Here is a 22,408-nt window from a genome sequence, read left to right as displayed (position 1 = left end):
CTTTTCAGATCACTAGTTAAGGCTCATAAATATATATTTTATAGTTTATAAATATATAAACTAGATACCATCCAAAGGAGGGCTACTAAACTGGTACATGGTCCAAAATATAAAAGAAAGACATATGATCTAAATATGTATAGTTTAGAGGAGAGAAGGAAAAGAGTTGACATGATAGAGACCTTCAAATGGATGAAGGGACTTCATATATTATAAAAATAAATGCCAAGACAAGGGGGTCACAATCTTAAAAGGACAGTCTAGTCAAAATAAACTTTCATGATTCAGATAGGGCATGCAATTTTAAACAAATTTCCAATTGTCTTTAATCATTACATTTGCTTTGTTCCCTTGGTGGTATTTTTGCTGAGGAAACTGGTGGAGCCAGCAGTGTCTTTTGAACTTTCAAAATAAGGAAGTACACCTTATCCCAGAGGAAAAATGACACTTCTTTCAAGTGCATATGAAATGCATAATTACTAGATTATCACTTTAGAATTTTTTTTGAAAAGGCACTTTCAATTTAAATCCTGGTCATTAATCTGGTGTTATTTGTTGAGCACTTGTCTTTATTTCTCTATGCAGCTACAGCAACCCGTCTGCCCTTCAGAAGACCTGTATTCCATATATGATCTTGAATCTCGTGAGTAAAGCTTTTTGATACATTTGTATTTTCAATGTTCTATAAACCGTAGAAAGATTTATTTATTGAAAATCGGTAGAATCAACTATGCTTTTCTCTCACACTTTTTGTGGCAGCTCATTGTATTTTCTAAAAGGGATAGAAAGTTCAAAATTAAAATAAGGAAATTGCTTCAAGTAAAGTCTTATTGTTTCAGTGGCATATGCAAATATGCTGTGTGTGACTAGCTTAGAATTCAAACACCATGCCCGCTCAGATAGCTAGCAGTGGTCTGTATTGTGTCAGTTAAAACTTCATATGTGTCACTGCTAACACTCTCAGATCATGTAGCGTAGGAGTACTGGTGCGCAGGCGCTCGCAGCAGATGCGCATTTTCAGCTGAAAACAGTAATAACTTTTACTAGATCTTTTGTAATGGAAATATATTGTATAAATGATTTTATTTAAAAAGTTAAATAAACCCATGCACATTTTAATTGTGACCTTTCAATGTCTTTCAGCACTGGGGTATATCTTGCTTCTGTTAACTGAAGAGGTAGACATTATAAATTAAAGGGACACGAAATCCAATTTTTTTCTTTCATAATTCAGATAGAGAATACAATTTTAAGCAACATTCCAAATTACTTCTATTATCTAATTTGCTTCCTTTTTTAGATATCCTTGGTTGAAGAAATAACAATGCACATGGGTGGGCCAATCACACAAGGCATCTATATGCAGCCACCAATCAGCATCTACTGAGCCTATTTAGGATTGCTTTTCAACAAGGGATATCAAGAGAATTAAGCAAATTAGATAATAGAAGTATTTAGGAACGTTGTTTAAAATTGCATACTCTTTTTAAATCATGAAAGAAAAAAATTGGGTTTCATGTCCCTTTAACAAAAAAATCCTCCCTTAATCTTGTGTTATGTTCTATCTTTCAAATTTTTTCATTAATGTGAGCAAAATTTTTTCGTTTGTTATAATTTCTTAACTTAAAATATCTTATATACAGTATGTCACAAAAGTGAGTACACCCCTCACATTTTTTAAAATATTTTATTATATCTTTTCATGTGACAACACTGAATAAATTACACTTTGCTATAATGTAAAGTAGTGAGTGTACAGCCTGTTTAACAGTGTAAATTTGCTGTACCCTCAAAATAACACAGCCATTAATGTCTAAACTGTTGGCAACAAAAGTGAGTACACCCATAAGTGGAAATATCAAAATTGGGCCCAATTAGCCATTTTCCCTCCCCGGTGTCATGTGACTCGTTAGTGTTACAAGGTCTCAGGTGTGAATGGGGAGCAGGTGTGTTAAATTTGGTATTATCTCTCTCACACTCTCTCATACTGGTCACTGGAAGTTCAACATGGCACCTCAAGGCAAAGAATTCTCTGAGGATCTGAAAAAAAGAATTGTTGCTCAACATAAAGATAGCCTAGGCTATAAGAAGATTGCCAAGACCCTGAAACTGATCTGCACCACAGTGGGCAAGACCATACAGCGGTTTCAAAGGACAGGTTCCACTCAGAACAGGCCTCGCCATGGTCGACCAAAGAAGTTGAATGCACGTGCTCAGCGTCATATCCAGAGGTTGTCTTTGGGAAATAGACGTATGAGTGCTGCCAGCATTGCTGCAGAGGTTGAAGGGGTGGGGGGTCAGCCTGTCAGTGCTCAGACTATACGCCGCACACTGCATCAATCTGGTCTGCATGGCTGTAGTCCCAGAAGGAAGCCTCTTCTAAAGATGATGCACAAGAAAGCCCGCAAACTGTTTGCTGAAGACAAGCAGACTAAGGACATGGATTAATGGAACCATGTCCTGTGGTATGATGAGACCAAGATAAACTTATTTGGTTCAGATGGTGTCAAGCGTGTGTGGCGGAAACCAGGTGAGGAGTACAAAGACAAGTGTGTCTTGCCTACAGTCAAGCATGGTGGTGGGAGTGTCATGGTCTGGGCCTGCATGAGTGCTGCCGGCACTGGGGAGCTACAGTTCATTGAGGGAACCATGAATGCCAACATGTACTGTGACATACTGAAGCAGAGTATGATCCCCTCCCTTCAGAGACTGGGCCGCAGGGCAGTATTCCAACATGATAACGACCCCAAACACACCTCTAAGACGACCACTGCCTTGCTAAAGAAGCTGAGGGTAAAGGTGATGGACTGGCCAAGCATGTCTCCAGACCTAAACCGTATTGAGCATCTGTGGGGCATCCTCAAACGGAAGATGGGGGAGTGCAAGGTCTCTAACATCCACCAGCTCCATGATGTCATCATGGAGGAGTGGAAGAGGACTCCAGTGGCAACCTGTGAAGCTCTGGTGAACTCCATGCCCAAGAGGGTTAAGGCAGTGCTGTAAAATAATGGTGGCCACACAAAATATTGACACTTTGGGCCCAATTTGGACATTTCCACTTAGGGCTGTATTCACTTTTGTTACCAACGGTTTAGACATTAATGGCTGTGTGTTGAGTTATTTTGAGGGGACAGCAAATGTACACTGTTATACAGGCTGTACACTCACTACTCTACATTGTAGCAAAGAGTCATTTCTTCAGTGTGTTTGCATTCTTGTGAAGAAATTGTTTCACCACTATCTTTGTTGGTGGTCTGGCCATGAATCAGCCTTGATTAACAAGACTGTGTACACTGACATTTTTATTTTATTAAAATAATCAACAGTGCTAAGACATATGTTGTATCCTGATAAGAAAGGCTAAATGTTAAAATGCTTCTCAAAATTTTAAATGTTTGTAGCCTCTCAAATTCTCCTACAAATGCCCCCATTCAAGAGATATAGTATAACCATATTGTTAGGACTGTCCCATTTTGTGTTCAAAACTCTTGTTAAACCACAGAATTATTTCTGTTTTTTTTTCTGTTTATGGCCATCAAATTAGCTTTGACCAGTGAGTTGTCTCACCCAGTGCTGCCTCTATCTTGGTAATAAATATTTTCATTTTTTTATGGTGTGTATAGTGTAGGAAGACTTACTTATGCTATGTTTAATGCAATTTGGGCACAAATGATAGAGCATCAGGGGCGCGATCCGATATACGGCGTAGTTTGCGGCGCAAGCGAGGGAACCCCCGCCGCCCGCAGTTTCAGCTCGCAACTCGAGCTATCCTATATACGGCGCCGTCAGATGCTAAAGTGCCGTAAGTCTCACAAACCAGCGATGTCCAGAAATCTGCGTAAGTACAAATTTCTGGAGTCGCCAGTGACTTACGGCACTTTAGAAACTGCCGGCGCCTACAAAACCTGACTAAAGTTATAGAATCACCCGTACTGTTAACACGCCTCCCAAACATAGCCAGACACGTCTAACCCTCTATCTGCTATCCCCCCTCACTATCCTAACAATAAAAATGTATTAACCCCTAAACTGACGCTCCCGGACCCCGCCGCCAGCTAATAAAGTTATTAACCCCTAAACCGCTGCTCCCGGACCCCGCCGCCAGCTAATAAAGTTATTAACCCCTAAACCGCCACTCCCGGACCCCGCCGCCAGCCATATTAAATCTATAACCCCCTAAAGTGAGCCCCTACCCCGCCGCCATCTATTTTAAAATTATTAACCCCTAATTTAATCCCCCTACACCGCCGCCACCTATATTAAATTAATTAACCCCTAAAATACTAAACTATCCCTACCACTAAACCTAAGTCTAACCCTACAAATAGCCCTGAAAAGTGCTTTTTGCGTGGCATTACCCCAAAGTAAACTGCTCTATTGCCAGCCCTTAAAAGGGCTTTTTGCGGGGCATGCCCCAAAGAATTCAGCTCTTTTACCAGCCCTTAAAAGGGCTTTTGGCGGGGCTTTGTCACAAAGTAAACAGCTCTTTTGCATCTAATCTAAATCCCCCTACACCGCCGCCACCTATAATAAATGTATTAACCCCTAATCTAATCCCCCTACACCGCCGCCAGCTATATTAACTATATTAACCCTAATTATATTAGGGTTAATATAGTTATTATATTATATATATTAACTATATTAACCCTAATTATATTAGGGTTAATATAGTTATTATATTATATATATTAACTATATTAACCCTAATTATATTAGGGTTAATATAGTTATTATATTATATATATATATTAAGTATAATAACCCTATCTAACTCTAACATCCCTAACTAAACTCTTATTAAAATAAATATAATATTAATATTATTAATTAAAATATTCCTATTTAAATCTAAATACTTACCTATAAAATAAACCCTAAGATAGCTACAATAAAATTAATAATTACATTGTAGCTATTTTAGGGTTTATATTTATTTTACAGGTAACTTGGTATTTTAACTAGGTACAATAGCTATTAAAGAGTTAATAACTATTTAATAGCTACCTAGTTAAAATAATTACCAATTTACCTGTAAAATAAATCCTAACCTAAGTTACAAATACACTTACACAATCAATCTTAGGGTTTATTTTATAGGTAAGTATTTAGATTTAAATAGGAATATTTTAATTAATAATATTAATATTAGATTTATTTTAATAAGAGTTTAGTTAGGGATGTTAGAGTTAGATAGGGTTATTATACTTAATATATATATAATATAATAACGATATTAACTATATTAACCCTAATATAATTAGGGTTAATATAGTTAATATAGCTGGCGGCGGTGTAGGGGGATTAGATTAGGGGTTAATGTGTTTAATATAGGTGGCGGCGGTGTAGGGGGATTAGATTAGGGGTTAATACATTTATTATAGGTGGCGGCGGTGTAGGAGGATTTAGATTAGATGCAAAAGAGCTGTTTACTTTGTGACAAAGCCCCGCCAAAAGCCCTTTTAAGGGCTCGTAAAAGAGCTGAATTCTTTGGGGCATGCCCCGCAAAAAGCCCTTTTAAGGGCTGGCAATAGAGCAGTTTACTTTGGGGTAATGTCACGCAAAAAGCCCTTTTCAGGGCTATTTGTAGGGTTAGACTTAGGTTTAGTGGTAGGGATAGTTTAGTAATTTAGGGGTTAAATAATTTAATATAGGTGGCGGCAGGGTAGGGGGATTAGATTAGGGGTTAATTAATTTAATATAGCTGGCGGCGGTGTAGGGGGATTAAATGAAACACATGAACTAACGCCCTCTAAGAAATTAACATATGAACCTCCTAGGTTTAGCATTCAACTAAGAATACCAAGAGAACAAAGCAAAATTGGTGATAAAAATAAATTGGAAAGTTGTTTAAAATTACATGCCCTATTTGAATCATGAAAGTTTTTTTTGGACTTGACTGTCCCTTTAAAATTGCATGCTCTATCTGAATTACGAAAGAAAAAATTTGGGTTCAGTGTCCCTTTAACAATAATCTTATCTGTGTACAAAACTTAGTTTGAAAGCACAAGAGGCACCTCTTCCTCTGATATTTATCACCAACTCCAATTACTCCACAATACAGCTCTGGAGGTATGTGTGTGACTATGCAAAATCCCTAACCAATACTGGACAGAGCATTTGGAAAGCAGTGGAAAGCACCAATGTCAATGGTGCCTTTGAAGCTTTCAAACTCTACACAAAAGAAGTTTTAAATCATGTAACTATACCTTTTTATTGATTCACAACTGAACACCTTTGATAAGGGTTCCTAAGTGTCATAGGGACGTTATATTTTTAATCATCTGGTTGTTTTGTAGACCAAAGCAATTTTATTTAACATACAGCATTCACATAAAAGAACAAGTGACCAGGGAAAACCATATAGACACTTATAAAGAATACTAGTTTTGCATTCACAGATGTTCAACTCTTAAAATCTCATATTTCAAGTTCAAATGATATTAAAGCACCTGTCTCATATGAATACTTTTGTGCTTATGGGCCATATGTCTGTCAAACGGTATGATTAATTATGTTTATACATTGTCTGTATTACATCTGGTTGGGGTTGCTTGACTCTGCACATCTGTATTTGTAGAAAAAAATACATAAAATATTAATTTACTTCTACCACTAATTAGATAACCTTGTCTTCTTCCAATTCCAAACCCTGTTTTATTATTTTATTTTCAGATATCAAAGAACTAAGTCAAGATATCAAGGAAGGCCTAGGGCATCTTGCTACTACATTACAGCTCTACTTGAAGAAGGAAATTCAGGATGTATCCCAGCTGCCACCCGGTTTCAACATTCTTGAGTACTTCGGCAAAGTAAGTGCCAAATTGGAATTCATAATAAAAGCTATTAATTGTGGTTTGTTGTGATGCTTTTTATTGTTTGATGTTTTGAAATCCAGACAGCGTGAATCTTGCCCGTAAAACCATAATATAAGGTGTGTTTTGAGTAAGAGTTGTAATTTGTTTTAGTAGTAGACGCCTCCCCTGATTTAATTATTAATTTGTGCTCCCCCGCTAACGACAGTGGCATATAATAGGATTAATTGTGGGAAAATAATTTTCTTTTAATTATGAGAACTACTAGAATTGTTTATAGTAGTCAAAGTTTATGGAGGAAGTGGGAATTCTTTACAAAAGTTGCCAAAAGATGAAGTAATTGATGCTGTAGGTAAAATCTTCAATTTGAAAATTACATAATTACACTCCATTATGCTGTGTGAAATAAAGTTTCTTGTATTCATGAGACCAGTCACAAATCATGTATCTCACACTGTTATTTTGAGAGGTGTTATTCAGTTTGACGTATTAGGCAAGGATATTTCTAACTGAATCCTGCGTCCTCAGATTTCATATTTCCCATACCAAATGAATTCATTCAGAGTGCAGTTAAAATGTTCATGCACTGATAATTACATTTTCACCTTGGAAAATTGCTCTTCTTGGTTTTTAAATGAATGTCATTTGGAAAAGGAAAACTATTTATTGCAAATAAAGTTAGTTCCATAAAACAATACTGTAGTGTATTCTACAACTATTGCATTTGTTTGTGTGTTTGTTTATACCAAGAATGCAGTACTTTCATGACTACATTTTAATTTACCATTCATAAACAAAACAAAAAAAGTGACCATTAATAAAATAATACAAAAATATAATGGCTATTCTGGATGTAAGTGCATATTGTTTAAAATTGATACTTGGAGGCATATTTATTAGACAGTGCGGATCAGGTCCGACATAGATCGCTGAATGTGGAGAGCAATACGCTCTCCGTATTCAGCATTGAACCAGCAGCTCTTGTGAGCTGCTGGTGCAACGCCGCCCCCTGCAGACTCACGGCCAATGGGCCGCCAGCAGGGGGTGTCAATCAACCCGATTGTACTCAATCGGGTTGAATTCCGGCGATTCTTGTCCGCCTGCTCAGAGCAGGCGGACAGGGTTATGGAGCAGCGGTCTTTGTGACCGCTGCTTCATAACGGCTGTTTCTGGCGAATTTGAAGACTCGCCAGAAACACGGGCCCACAAGCTCCTTACGGAGCTTGATAAATGGGCCCCCTGGGGAAAAAGATGTAGACTAGAATACATTTATATTGTTCTTTGTTGACCCCTACAAATGTTCATTTATTTAGCAGTATACATTTCAATTTTAATAAGGAGATAGGTAACTTGTTTCTAGAGGTGATTATAGAAGGTATAACAATGATAAACTAACTTTATTCTAAATTCAATTGTAATTGTCTTTAACAAAATACTGACATAATGTCTTCTAGTATTTAAAAAAAAGTTAATTACCCTTTTAATACCTACTTTATTTGAATAACTAAACACAGGGCATTACAACTTTAAATTAAAACCCTATATAGTAATAATTGTACTATTGCAATCCATTTCTAGTGTTGTCTATCTCTAACCTCTTCTGGTCAGCATGCTCCATCATGATCCTCTTCTTCATTGTTAGGTCTGGACCCAGTTTGGGGTTTCCTCCTCTTTATCTTTTTTTTTTTTTCTTTAAAGCAATTCTGATTGGTTATCAAATTAACCATTTGGGAACATAGTTTTAAAGTGATGTTTTAAAATCAGTTCAGGAATGTAAGCAATATTTTAGATGGACTTTAATTGATCACTTCTAATGAAGATGCGCTGTAACTTACTTTTTAATCTAGTTGGGCCATTCTAATACCCCATGCTCTGGCCGCTCACTTCAAGACTCATTTGTGAGCTAACCGTTTTGACTGTTCTCCAACTGGTGCTCTAGCTACAAAAGACTTGTGGGAGTGCCGTACGGCTAGAACGCCGATTGGAGAACAGTCAAAACTATTAGTTTTCAAAAATAAAAACAAATTGAAGTGTGTGGTCGGTGCACAGGGTATTAGAATGCCAAATCAGTTAAAGTCCATCTCAACAAAAGTTTACCATCACTTAAAGGTTTTCATTTTAATTTGAACCATCCAATAATTCTGTTAATTATTGGGTATTTGAGGAGACCTTTAGGTTTCATCGGCATTGGGGATCGTCTATTGGTTTTCTTGAGTGTTGTTGTATTGGCAAAAATGCTTCTAGTAAAAGTTATCACTGTCTTAGTGTTAACATTTTTCTCTGCACATGCACGTGCACGTGAAGCATAACAAGATATTCTCAGTGCACCAGCATTTTAAATACTCTTGCTGCTCAAAGTGCCAGTGGGTCTTGTATCATGTCAGCAATTAACAAATGGAGTCATTACCAGATGGTACAAGCACTATAGACTCTCTGAGCAAGTGTTGTGTTAAAAATGCTGGTGCACGGTGCATATTTAAATACACTTTTAAAACAGCTATAGCTTTTATAAGAAGCATTTTTGCTAATACATGTATATTACAAAAAAAGCTTATTTTCAAAACTGAAATGCATCTATGTGGATTCCAATTTTGGCTGGAATGTCCCTTTTAAGTCTGATATCATTCAAGCTGAAGAGACTGTCCAATCTAATGACCTTATCACTATACATTGCAAGTTTCTTCATGATTTAACATATTACATTTCCCTATTTTCAGCTCAATCTTTATTGTATCTGCCCATTGAATTTTACAGTATCAATGATATAGTTGCTGTGACGGATACCCCGGCTACCCCGACTGGGTAGCTCTGCCAAACGGGTCCTGCTTCCTCCCTGCCAACTGCAGCTATGTAGCTGGCAAGTGACCACAGCCTGTAGTCACCCCTGATACCCGACAGCACCAGTACTCAGGGTCCCACCCTGTGGCAGACTCTGGCTACCCAGACTAGGTAACTCTGCCAGAGTGTCCTTCCTCTGCATGAAACAGACTGCTATGTAGCCCAGGGAAGTGATTTTAGCAGGAGCCCACCCAAATAACTAGACATACTAGCATTCAGGTGAAACAGGAGAAACACACACATCTTTTATACACACAACTCATCTTGATAAGACGCTGGACAATGCCCCAATTTTCCTGCCATTCCCGCCCCTCCAGACAGGATGATATCTCCATAGAAGCCACAGGCCCAGGACCCAGGGGTGGCGGTTTCGGGGTGATTCCAGAGTGTCATTTTAAAGCTCTCGGTCCCCAGATGCCACAGTCCAAAAATCAGCATGATTTGTTACTGGACCAGAGTTACAGTCCGTTGAAGTTATGGGGTTAGGGGTATCCAAAAACCCCAGTTCCCAAAGGAGCTACCCTGCAGTAATTCCCCCACCTCTTGTCCTCCTTAGGGGCTACTAATCCCCAAAAGAGCGGAGCTCTGGGGCACATGGTTGCTGGAGTGACCAGGGGTAAAGTTAGCGGTTGTCCTGCTCTTCTGTGGCTGACCGGGAGTTCCAGGAGCACGGCCAGCCTAGGAGGGTTTTCCCGGTCATAGACAAGCTCTTCTCTTAACACAAAAACAAGCCAACACAAAGCAAACAAACAGCTTCCAGGGATGGTGGTTGCTCTGAGGAGGTCAAAACCACTGAGAAACAACAGGGATGAGGTTGTAGGGGGTAGGGGTTTAACCCTTGCAGCCCGGTATCCGTGACAGTTGCTTTAGCCATTAAATGATGGTATTCTTTATATGAAATATTTTCTATTTTGCACTTTGTTAATATATAAGCTGCATCATTTATTGAAAATGATTTATTACTTATACTATACAGTAGTACTAATTTATAGGTTAGTTGTTATTGCAATTGAAAGTTCATAAGATTTGCCCTCACATATACATTTTTTCTTAACAAAGCACACGGTAATGTCTGTAGTTTTAAAATCCTTCCCTGAAATGATTATTTTAGTATTGTGATGCAGTTGAACGCACCAATCATGATTTTAGAATGTCTTTTTCACCAATTGCATACTGCTATTAGGCTAATGTAAAATAAGTGCTAAAAAAGAATTGCTTATACAGTTCATACCAGGTAAAAATAATACTTTTTGGGTGGTGTTTTAATTTATTCTTTTTTTAATTATTATAAATATATACTAAACCTATGTTTAGCCTTGGAATTTGACTTCACAATAGCACTTTTATCTTTTTCTGGCACAGTTCTAATATAAATTATATTAAAGCATGACAAGTTTATTTGGCAGGTCTGAAAATAATTTAGGCAGTGGGTCGTAGTGTTGCAACATCAGGAATACATATGCAAAGTTAGTACATTTCTGTTAATTGTAAATAATATATGCATAAGGTAGCACAATCATTTAGGGGAAAACATATTGCTGCAAATTTAGACTTGTATAGCTTGTCATGTGTTGTTTTTTGTTGTTTTTTTTTTTTAGTTTTCAGGACTGGAAAATCAATAAATTATATTGCATGTAAGTTTGAAATAAAAAAAATGTAACCTTCAATGAAAACAAAATTTTATACATATATTAAAGGGACAGTCTACACCTTAGTCATCTTAAAGTCTTACCTTAGATTAAGATGCAAATAGCTTCCTGCACACCTTTATATATCATGCAGCAGTAACAGTAAAAAAAATTTTTTTAGAATGTCTATTGTTACTGGTCACTTTTAAATGGCTGCCAAGCTCTGTCCACTGACGACATCATGATCTGGGCTACTTCTAGGGATTCTGCTAAATAGTATTGAAGTCTGTTGAATCCATCTAGTGAGCCTTTTGTGATTGGATGCCATATGCATCCCAGACCATGATGTCATCAGTGGGTGGAACTTGGCAGCCATTTCAAAGTGGCCAGAAATAATATATTCATTTTAAAATAACCTTTTTACCATTCCTGCTGCATGATATAGAAAGGGGTGCAGGAAACTATTTGCAGCTTAATCTAAGGTAAGACTTTCAAATGACTAAGGTGTACACTGTCCATTTAAATTAACTGAGATCTTTTTTTAATGTGAATTAAAAACTCAATATGTAAAATGACACACTAAATAATATTTGAGATGTTAACTTTTTACTAGGCACTAGGTGATAATGTATACACCAACCACTAATTTGTTGCTTGCATACTAGGAGAAATAACTTACTGTATAGTAACACACTGGTAGCCATCACCCAAATATCAATTTGTACAGTTTACCACAGGTTATTTATCTAGAACTCACAGGAAGAGAGTGCGTATTATTTGCCCTTGGTGTTCTCAGAAGACACACTGTAAGACAAATGTCTTCAGAACCTCTAATGTCCTTGATATTTCTATCCTTGTCTGTTTCTGTTTAACTGTCACAAAATCCATAGAACAGTAAACTGTATAACAGGCTTAGGGCCTCTAATTCCTGTAGGTACTTGCACTTGATTGCATCTTTTAAATACTGGTGGTTTACTGGCAGATGTCTTCAAAACCTGAGTTTGCTCTGCTCAGGAGTCTCAAATACTTTTCTGTTACACATTAAACCAAAACTTTTGGATATATTTTTTTTCTACCCTCAAAATAGTAATCACATCAATAGATGTCTTAGTATATCAGATCTTCGATAAGAACCAGGAGATGTATCAAGTTCTGCACTTTATTTCCTTAGGCCTTCTTGGATCCAACATTAGTTGAAGCTTTGTATACATTTTATTGTAGTACTAGTGCTGTTGGCTCTTGGATAGGTAAATCAAGTTAACAGTTATAGCAGGAACTGCAAATGTCACACAACAATTGCTCTCTCCTTGAGAATATATCTTTATTGTTATTCTGTCAGCAAAATTGTTCTTTCAATAAAGGCATTGCTGCCATGTCTCCTGCATTAAAAGGACAATAGACGCACATAAAACATATTTTTATCATTCATATCAAAGATCACTAGATAAAAAAACATGTAGATAAAAAATATTTTTGTTAAAATCTGTTTATGTTGATCTTAAAGAAGCTAACAAGATGTGCATCTTTGCACACAGCTGGTTTGTGGGTAGAAAACTACTGGCTGATAAGGAAGATATGCAGCTCTACTGGTGGGTAATGACATACTCCACAAGCATAAGAACAAACAAATATTTAAAAAAAAAAACATAATATATTAAAATTCCATGTTTTTAGAGGTTAAAAAAAGATGTTTCTAATGTCCCTTTCACATGGTCAATGGTACACAAAACACCTGGATGAATTACACAGAAAATGTCAAATGTTTAAAAGATAAACTCATAAAAACATAATTTATGTAAGAACTTACGTGATAAATTAATTTGTTTCATATTGGCAAGAGTCCATGAGCTAGTGACGTATGGGATATACAATCCTACCAGGAGTGGCAAAGTTTCCCCAAACCTCAAAATGCCTATAAATACACCCCTCACCACACCCACAATTCAGTTTAACGAATAGCCAAGTAGTGGGGTGATAAAGAAAGGAGTAAAAAGCATCAACAAAGGAATTTGGAAATAATTATGTTTTATACAAAAAAAATCATAACCACCATAAAAAGGGTGGGCCTCATAGACTCTTGCCAATATGAAAAAAAAATAATTTATCAGGTAAGTTCTTACATAAATTATGTTTTCTTTCATGTAATTGGCAAGAGTCCATGAGCTAGTGACGTATGGGATAGCAATACCCAAGATGTGGAACTCCACACAAGAGTCACTAGAGAGGGAGGGATACAATAAAAACAGCATTTTCCGCTGAAAAAATTAAATCCACAACCAAAAAAATAAGTTTTTTCTCTTAAATAAAAGAAAAAAACTTAAAACATAAGCAGAAGAATTAAACTGAAACAGCTGCCTGAAGAACTTTTCTACCAAAAACTGCTTCCAAAGAAGCAAATACATTAAAACAGTAGAATTTAGTAAATGTATGCAAAGAAGACCAAGTTGCTACTTTGCAAATCTGATCAACTGAAGCTTCACGAAGTAGAGACTGATCTAGTAGAATGAGCTGTAACTCTCTGAGGCGGGGCTTAACCCCAACTCCAAATAAGCTTGATTAATAAAAAGCTTTAACCAAGATGCCAAGGAAACGGCAGAAGCCTTCTGACCTTTCCTAGAACCAGAAAAGATAACAAATAGACTAGAAGTCTTCCTGAAATCTTTAGTAGCTTCGACATATTTCAAAGCTCTTACCACATCCAAAAAATAAGGATCTCTCCAAAGAATTCTTAGGATTAGGACACAAAGAAGGGACAGCAATCTCTCGATTAATGTTAGAATTCACAACCTTAGGTAAGAATTTAAATGAAGTCCGCAAAACCGCCTTATCCTGATGAAAAATCAGAAAAGGAGATTCACAAGAAAGAGCAGATAATTCAGAAACTCTTCTAGCAGAAGAGGTGGCCAAAAGGAACAACACTTTCCAAGAAAGTAGTTTAATGTCCAAAGAATGCATAGGCTCAAATGGAGGAGCCTGTAAAGCCTTCAAAATCAAATTAAGACTCCAAGGAGGAGAGATTGATTTAATGACAGGCTTGATACGGACCAAAGCCTGTACAAAACAGTGAATATCAGGAAGCTAAGCAATCTTTCTGGGAAATAAAACAGAAAGAGCAGAGATTCGTCCCTTCAAGGAACTTGCAGACAAACCCTTATCCAAACCATCCTGAAGAAACTGTAAAATTCTAGGAATTCTAAAAGAATCCCAATAGAATTTATGAGAAGAACACCATGAAATATAAGTCTTCCAAACTCGATAATAAATCTTCCTAGAAACAGATTTACGAGCCTGTAACATAGTATTAATCACTGGGTCAGAGAAACCTCTATGACTAAGCACTAGGCGTTCAATTTCCATACCTTCAAATTTAATGATTTGAGATCCTGTTGGACAAACGGACCTTGAGACAGGTCTAGCCTTAATGGAAGTGGCCAAATTTGGCAACTGGACATTCGAACAAGATCCGCATACCAAAACCTGTGAGGCCATGCTGGAGCTACCAGCAACACAAACAATTGTTCCATCATGATTTTAGAGATCACTCTTGGAAGAAGAACTAGAGGCGAGAAAATATAAGCAGATTGGTAACACCAAGGAAATGTCAATGCATCCACTGCTTCCGCCTGAGGATCCCTGGGCCTGGACAGGTATCTGGGAAGTTTCTTGTTTAAATGAGAAGCCATCAGATCTAATTCTGGAAGACCCCTCATCCGAACAATCTGAGAAAACACATCTGGATGGAGGGACCACTCCCCCGGATGTAAAGTCTGGCGGCTGAGATAATCCACTTCCCAATTGTCTATACCTGGGATATGAACCGCAGAAATTAGACAGGAGCTGGATTCCGCCCAAGCAAGTATCCAAGATACTTCTTTCATAACTTGGGGACTGTGAGTCCCACCCTGATGATTAACATATGCCACAGTTGTGATATTGTCTGTCTGAAAACAAATGAACGGTTCTCTCTTCAACAGAGGCCAAACCTGAAGAGCCCTGAAAATGGAGTTCTAAAATATTGATTGGTAACCTCACCTCTTGAGATTTCCAAACCCCTTGTGCTGTCAGAGATCCCCAGACAGCTCCCCAACCTGAAAGACTTGCATCTGTTGGAATTACAGTCCAGGTTGGCCGAACAATAGAGGCCCCTAGAATTATACGATGGTGATCGAACCACCAAGTCAGAGATAGTCGAACATTGGGATTTAAGGATATTTATTGTGATATCTTTGTATAATCCCTGCACCACTGGTTCAGCATACAAAGCTGGAGAGGTCTCATGTGAAAACGAGCAAAGGGGATCGCGTCTGATGCTGCAGTCATGAGACCTAAAACTTCCATGCACATAGCTACTGAAGGGAATGATTGAGACTGAAGGTTCTGACAAGCTGAAACCAATTTGAATCTTCTCTTGTCTGTTAGAGACAGAGTCATGGGCACTGAATCGATCTGGAAACCTAAAAAGGTGACCCTTGTCTGAGGAATCAAATAACTTTTTGATAAATTGATCCTCCAACCATGTCTTTGAAGAAACAACACTAGTTGATTCGTGTGAGATTCTGCAGAATGCTAAGACTGAGCTAGTACCAAGATATCGCCCAAATAAGGAAACACCGCAGTACCTCGTTCTCTGATTACAGAGAATAGGGCACCGAGAACTTTTGAAAAGATTCTTGGAGCTGTCACTTGGCCAAATGGAAGAGTGACAAATTGGTAATGCTTGTCTAGAAAAGAGAATCTCAGAAACTAATAATGATCTGTATGAATCAGAATATGAAAATATGCATCCTGTAAGTCTATTGTGGACATATAATGCCCTTGCTGAACAAAAGGCAGAATAGTCCTTATAGTCACCATTTTGAAAATTGGCACTCTTACATAACGATACAAAATTTTCAGATCCAGAACTGGCCTGAATGAATTTTCTTTCTTTGGGACAATGAATAGATTTGAATAAAACCCCAGACCCTGTTCCTGAAATGGAACTGGTATGATTACCCCTGAAAGCTCCAGGTCTGAAACACACTACAGGAAAGCCTGAGCCTTTACTGGATTTGTTGGGATGCGTGAGAGAAAAAATCTTCTCACAGGCGGTCTTACTCTGAATCCTATTCATTACCCTTGAGAGACAATACTCTAAATCCATTGATTTTGGACAGAATCTGCCCAAATTCCTTGGAAGAATCTTAATCTGCCCCCTACCAGCTGAGCTGGAATGAGGGCCGCACCTTCTTGCAGACTTGGGGGCTGGCTTTGATTTCTTAAATGGTTTGGATTTATTCCAACTTGAAGAAGGTTTCCAATTGGAACCAGATTCTTTGGGGGAAGGATTAGGTTTCTGTTCCTTATTTTGTCAAAAGGAATGAAAACGGTTAGAAGCTTTAGATTTACCTTTAAGTCTTTTATCCTGAGGCAAAAAAACTCCCTTCCCCCCAGTGACAGTTGAAATAATTGAATCTAACTGAGAACCAAATAACTTATTACCTTGGAAAGAAAGAGATAGTAATCTAGAGTTAGATACCATGTCAGCATTCCACGATTTAAAGGGACACTGAACCCAAAATCTTTCTTTCGTGATTCAGATAGAGCATGCAATTTTAAGCAACTTTTTAATTTACTCCTATTAGCAATGTTTCTTCATTCTCTTGCTATCTTTATATAAAAAAACAGGCATCTAAGCTTTTTTCTTGGTTCAGACTCTGGACAGCAGTTTTTGATTGGTGGATGAATTTATCCACCAATCAGCAAGGACAACCTAGGTTGTTCACCAAAAATGGGCCAGAATTAAACTTACATTATTTCATTTCAAATAAAGATACCAAGAGAATAAGAACATTTGATAATAGAAGTAAATTAGAACGTTGCTTAAAATTTCATGCTCTATCTTAATCACAAAAGAAAAAAATTGTGTTCAGTGTCCCTTTAAGCCACAAAGCTCTCCTAGCTAAAATAGCTAAAGACATAGATTTAACATCAATTTTGATGATATCAAAAATGACATCACAAATAAAATGATTAGTGTGTTGAAGCAAGCGAACAATACTAGACAAATCAGTATCCGTTTCCTGTTGCGCTAAACTTTCCAACCAAGAAGTTGGTGCAGCTGTAACATTAGCCAAAGAAATTGCAGGCCTGAGCAGATGACCAGAATATAAATAGGCTTTCCTTAGATAGGATTAAAGTTTCCTATCTAAAGGATCTTTAAAGGAAGTACTATCTTCCATATGAATAGTAGTACGTTTAGCAAGAGTAGAAATAGCCCCATCAACTTTGGGGATCTTTTCCCAAACTCCAATCTAACTGCTGGCAAAGGATACGATTTTATAAACCTTGAAGAAGGAATAAAAGAAGTACCAGGCCTATTCCATTCCTTAGAAATCATATCAGAAATAGCACGAGGAACTGGAAAAACCTCAGGAGTAACCACAGGAGGTTTATAAACAGAATTTAAACGTCTACTAGTTTTAACATTAAGAGGACTAGTTTCCTCAATATCCAATGTTATCAACACTTCTTTTAATAAAGAACGAATATACTCCATTTTAAATAATTAAGTAGATGTGTCAGTGTCAATATCTGAGGAAGGATCTTCTGAATCAGATAGATCCTCATCAGAGGAGGATAATTCAGTATGTTGTCGGTCATTTTAAATTTCGTCAACTTTATGAGAAGTTTTAAAAGACCTTTTACGTTTATTAGAAGGCGGGATGGCAGACAAAGCCTTCTGAATTGCATCAGCAATAAAAAAATTAAATTTACAGGTATATCTTGTACATTAGATGTTGAAGGAACAACAGGCAATGTACTATTACTGATGGACACATTCTCTGCATGTAAAAGCTTATCATGACAACTATTACATACCACAGCTGGAGTTATAATCTCCACAAATTTACAACAAATGCACTGAGCTTTGGTAGAACTGTTATCAGGCAGCAGAGTTCCAATGGTGGTTTCTGAGACAGGATCAGATTGAGACATCTTGCACATGTAAGAGAAAAAACAACATATAAAGCAAAATTATCAATTTCCTTATATGGCAGTTTCAGGAATGGGGCAAAAATGCAAACAGCACTGCCCTCTGATAGAGAAAAAGGCAAGAGGCATATAGGAATGGGGTTTTAAATAATGAAAATATTTAGCGCCAAGCATGACGCACAACAGAAATATTTTTTTTTTGCACTAAAAACATCCGGAAATGACACACTTGCGTCATTGAAGACGCAACCTTGTGAAAGGAAATTACGAATTTTGCGTCATCGAACGTAACTTCGTGCCATAAAATCTTGCGCCAAGAATGACGCAATATACTTTGGTATTTTGCGCATTCGCAAGCCTAATTTTGCCGGCAAAATTTAATGAAAAACAGTCAATTTGAAAAAAGATTATAGCCCAGGTAAGAATTTTTTTTCCCTAAAAAATGCTTTTCCCAAATATGAAACTGACAGTCTGCAAAAGGAAATATACATAAACCTCATGGCAAATATAAGTACAATACATATATTTAGAACTTTATATTAATACATAAAGTGCCAAACCATAGTTGAGAGATTCTTAAGTAATGAAAACATACTTTTATACCCCCATTTATAAATAGTCACCCACACACCTTTCATTCTCCTAAACTGACAGCTGCAAACACTAATCAGCACATCCTTCCATTCACTTAACCCTTTAGAATACATACCCTCTCTCCCTACAAATAGCTATATATCCCACATCAATAGTGTGTGAATATATATGTGTATATATATATATATATATATGTGTGTATATATATATATATTTCTTTTTTTATATTGTACTATTTTTGATTTATTTTCATCTACACACCTCATAGCACTAACATGTATCAAAATATGACCATACTAATATTCGTGACAACCCTTTTCTCACTCCAATTTTGTTCACTTCATTACCGGGCATAAGCACCCACCTCAAACTGGAAAACAAATTATCATACACCATGGCCTGCTCTGTTGCTGTAACTTATCTGCTGAGTGCTGGTGGAGAGTTATAAAAAATAGCCCTCCTACCCCCACCTCACAAAATTATAAAGTATGCCATTCACTATATAGCCAAACAAAAACTATGTCCAAATTCCTATTCCTTTTCCTACTTACCCTTGCAAATGATGTAGAGTCTAACCCTGGTCCCCCAGCAAATTCCATTCCTAGCCTTCCAGCTAAAAAAGGCCTCTCCTTTGTGCACTGTAATATACGCAGCTTATTTCCAAAAATCGATGCACTGCAAGCTTGGTGTTTACAATACAAGCCAAAAATCATTGTGATCTCTGAATCATGGCTAACTGCAAAAATACCTGACTCCAGCGGCGTCACTAGGGTTGGTGTCACCCGGTGCGGTAAGTCATGGTGTCACCCCCCCCCCAGAAAGCAGACACACACAAAAACACAGGCAAACACACATACAAACACTCAGACACACTTAAAAACATACTCAGATGCACACACAAACACTCGGAGACACACTCAGACACACACACAAAAACACACACACAAAAACTCAGACACACACATACAAAATATGTAAACTGCACTGCATTAATTATGAAGCTCATGCCTAGAGCTGCTCCCTGGCTCAGCAGAACATCAAATGAAAGATAAACAGAGCACTCTAAAATAAATCACTGAAGAAATGGTTTAGGCGCGCAAACTATGAAAATTCTGCTCTCTGACTCTGTTCCAAGTCTGTCAGTGCACAGCCCTGGGCCGCATGTCACTAAGCAGTGAGCACAGATAGACAGGCAGGTTTAGGCTAGCAGCGCAACTTTGCAAGCCCCACGGCACACCCACAATATTCATTGTGAAATTAGGCAGGGGAGGAGCAAAGTACAAACAAGCAAAAGCAGCCGGGAAAACTATTTGTTGAAATTGCAGCACTGGCTCAAGGGGCAAAAAAATTGTGTGTCTACAACTTCCCCAGTCCCACTAATGTTCACAAATGCCAGCCTCTAATAAAATAATCTATGCATCTCAACATTGTATTTCTTTGAATTTCAATAAAATATAAAAAAAAAAAAAAAAAAAAATTTTTTTTTTTTGGTGTCACCCCCTGGAGGGTGTCACCCAGGTGCGGCCCGCACCCCCCTAGTGACGCCACTGCCTGACTCTGCCATTGCAATACATGGGTATTCATGCCATAGAATTGACAGAGCAAAGAGAGGAGGCGGCATTGTAATTTATGTTGACAACTCCACAAAGTTCACCCCCATACAAAAATCTAGCTCTCCTGCCACCTTTGATTTCCTTTCTGGCAAAATTGAGATCCCGTGCAGTAAATCAATCATTGTTGCAGGAATCTACCGCCCACCTAGCTCCCCTGTGCATTCCATTTCGGACATAGCACAGCTCCTTAGTGAATCCATGACTCAAAACCCAAAAAGTGAAATTTTGATTTTTGGAGATTTTAACATCGATTGGCTGAATCCAAAAAATAACAGTTGTCACTCGGTGTTTAAATCTTTGCAGCTAACGCAATTAATCTCCTCCCCAACTCGCATAAACATCAAAAGCTATAATCATACCCTGCTCAACTGGATTCTCTCCACTTCTCCCGACCGAATCCAGGAGGCAGGTGTTCTCCCTAACAATTTCAGTGACCACTGCTTAGTGTACTGTGTGTGCACAAAATAAAGGCTACTAAATCCTCTCCCAAGGTTAAAATAACCAGGTCCTTCAAAAAATTTAATCTTCAATCATTTCTAAATGACATCAAGAACCTCCCCTGGCACAGATTAAACCTAATCCCAGATCTAGACTCTGCAGTTGAATTCTTTCAATCTGAACTCCTACAAGTTTGGAATTTACATGCACCGCTGCGTAAGGTGAGAGTAAAAGGAGCACACTTGAATTGGATCACAGCTGACCTCATTCAAATGTACCAATTTCAGGATTCGTTGTGGTCAAAGTTCAAGCATGCTGGCTCTATGAATGATCACTGTGTATATAGACAATGGCGAAATATATGTACTAAACAAACAAAATTGGCTAAGGCACAATATTTCTGTGAAAATCTGCACAATAATATATCTAACCCTAGAAAGTTTTGGAAACTCATAAATAACTTACAAAATCCACCAATCCACTCCCTCCACTGTCAATGTGGATAACAAAAACCTGCAACTCCCCTTAGAAGTAGCAAATGCCTTTAACAATTATTTTGTCGGATGCTCCACCACCCTGATTGACAAACTAATAAATGGCACGCATCCTGAAGCTACAAATGTGGATCAGGCCCCACTAAAACAGCAAAGCCCCAATAAAGAAATGTTCAATTTTAGACCTGTACCCTTCAATGTCATTAAGAAACACCTCAATAATCTAAAAATGAAAAACCAGTCAGGACCTGATCAAATCCCAGCAATGCTGTTGAAGCTCAGTGCGCCGGCAATTGCTAAGCCTGTCACAACCCTAATTAACGCATCCTTGGTGTCTGAATACATACCCAAAATCTGGAAAACTGCAAGAGTAGTGCCTATTCATAAAAGTGGGGAGTTAACCTTGGTTTCTAACTATCGTCCTATATCATTGCTCCCTGTATTGTCCATATGCAATTATGCTAGTATTATCAACTTTCTAACTATCTGACCCCTGATCAATCAGGTTTTAGACCGAATCACTCCACTACAACTGCCCTCCTAAAAGTTTGCAATGACATCCAAACTGGCATGGAATAAGGAGACCTAACTGGAGCTATTTTCCTTGATTTTGTAAAGGCTTTTGACACAGTGGACCATGACATACTACTTCTCAAACTAAAAAACTCTGGTATTGCTGATCGCCCGTTAACCTGGTTTAAATCATATGTATCGGATCGATCACAATATGTCTCTGTTTCTAACAGTGACTCCCTCCCTCTCCCAGTCGTGTGGTGTTCCCCAAGGTTCCATTCTCGGCCCCCTATTATTCACATTATTTATAAATGATTTGCCTAATGTCTGCAAATCCTCAACTATACACATGTACGCAGACGACACGGTAATCTATGCAAACAAATCTGATCTGCCGCAGGTTGAAGCAGTGCTCCAAGACCAGCTCACAGAGGTAGAAAAGTGGATCTCGAAAAACAAACTCTTCCTAAACACTGACAAAACTGTCACAATGATCTTTG

At 37.8% G+C, this 22,408-nt stretch overlaps 1 protein-coding gene across 1 annotated transcript in view; it reads left to right on the top strand.

Moving 5' to 3' along the window:
* Positions 1 to 6,907, top strand: part of LOC128657819 (histone-lysine N-methyltransferase SMYD3) — a 336,343-nt gene extending 329,436 nt beyond the window's left edge. Inside the window, exons 4-6 of the mRNA XM_053712236.1 lie at positions 586 to 643; positions 6,676 to 6,812; positions 6,899 to 6,907. Of these exons, the coding sequence (XP_053568211.1) occupies positions 586 to 643; positions 6,676 to 6,812; positions 6,899 to 6,907 (204 nt within the window). The remainder of the gene's footprint in view (positions 1 to 585; positions 644 to 6,675; positions 6,813 to 6,898) is intronic.
* Positions 6,908 to 22,408: the final 15,501 nt, after the last annotated feature.

This window comes from Bombina bombina, chromosome 4 (genome assembly GCF_027579735.1).
Source record: "Bombina bombina isolate aBomBom1 chromosome 4, aBomBom1.pri, whole genome shotgun sequence".
Classification (NCBI taxonomy): Eukaryota; Metazoa; Chordata; class Amphibia; order Anura; family Bombinatoridae; genus Bombina; species Bombina bombina.
The sequence above is the reverse complement of the archived record's forward strand: the minus strand, read 5'-3'. Positions and strand labels throughout refer to the sequence as shown.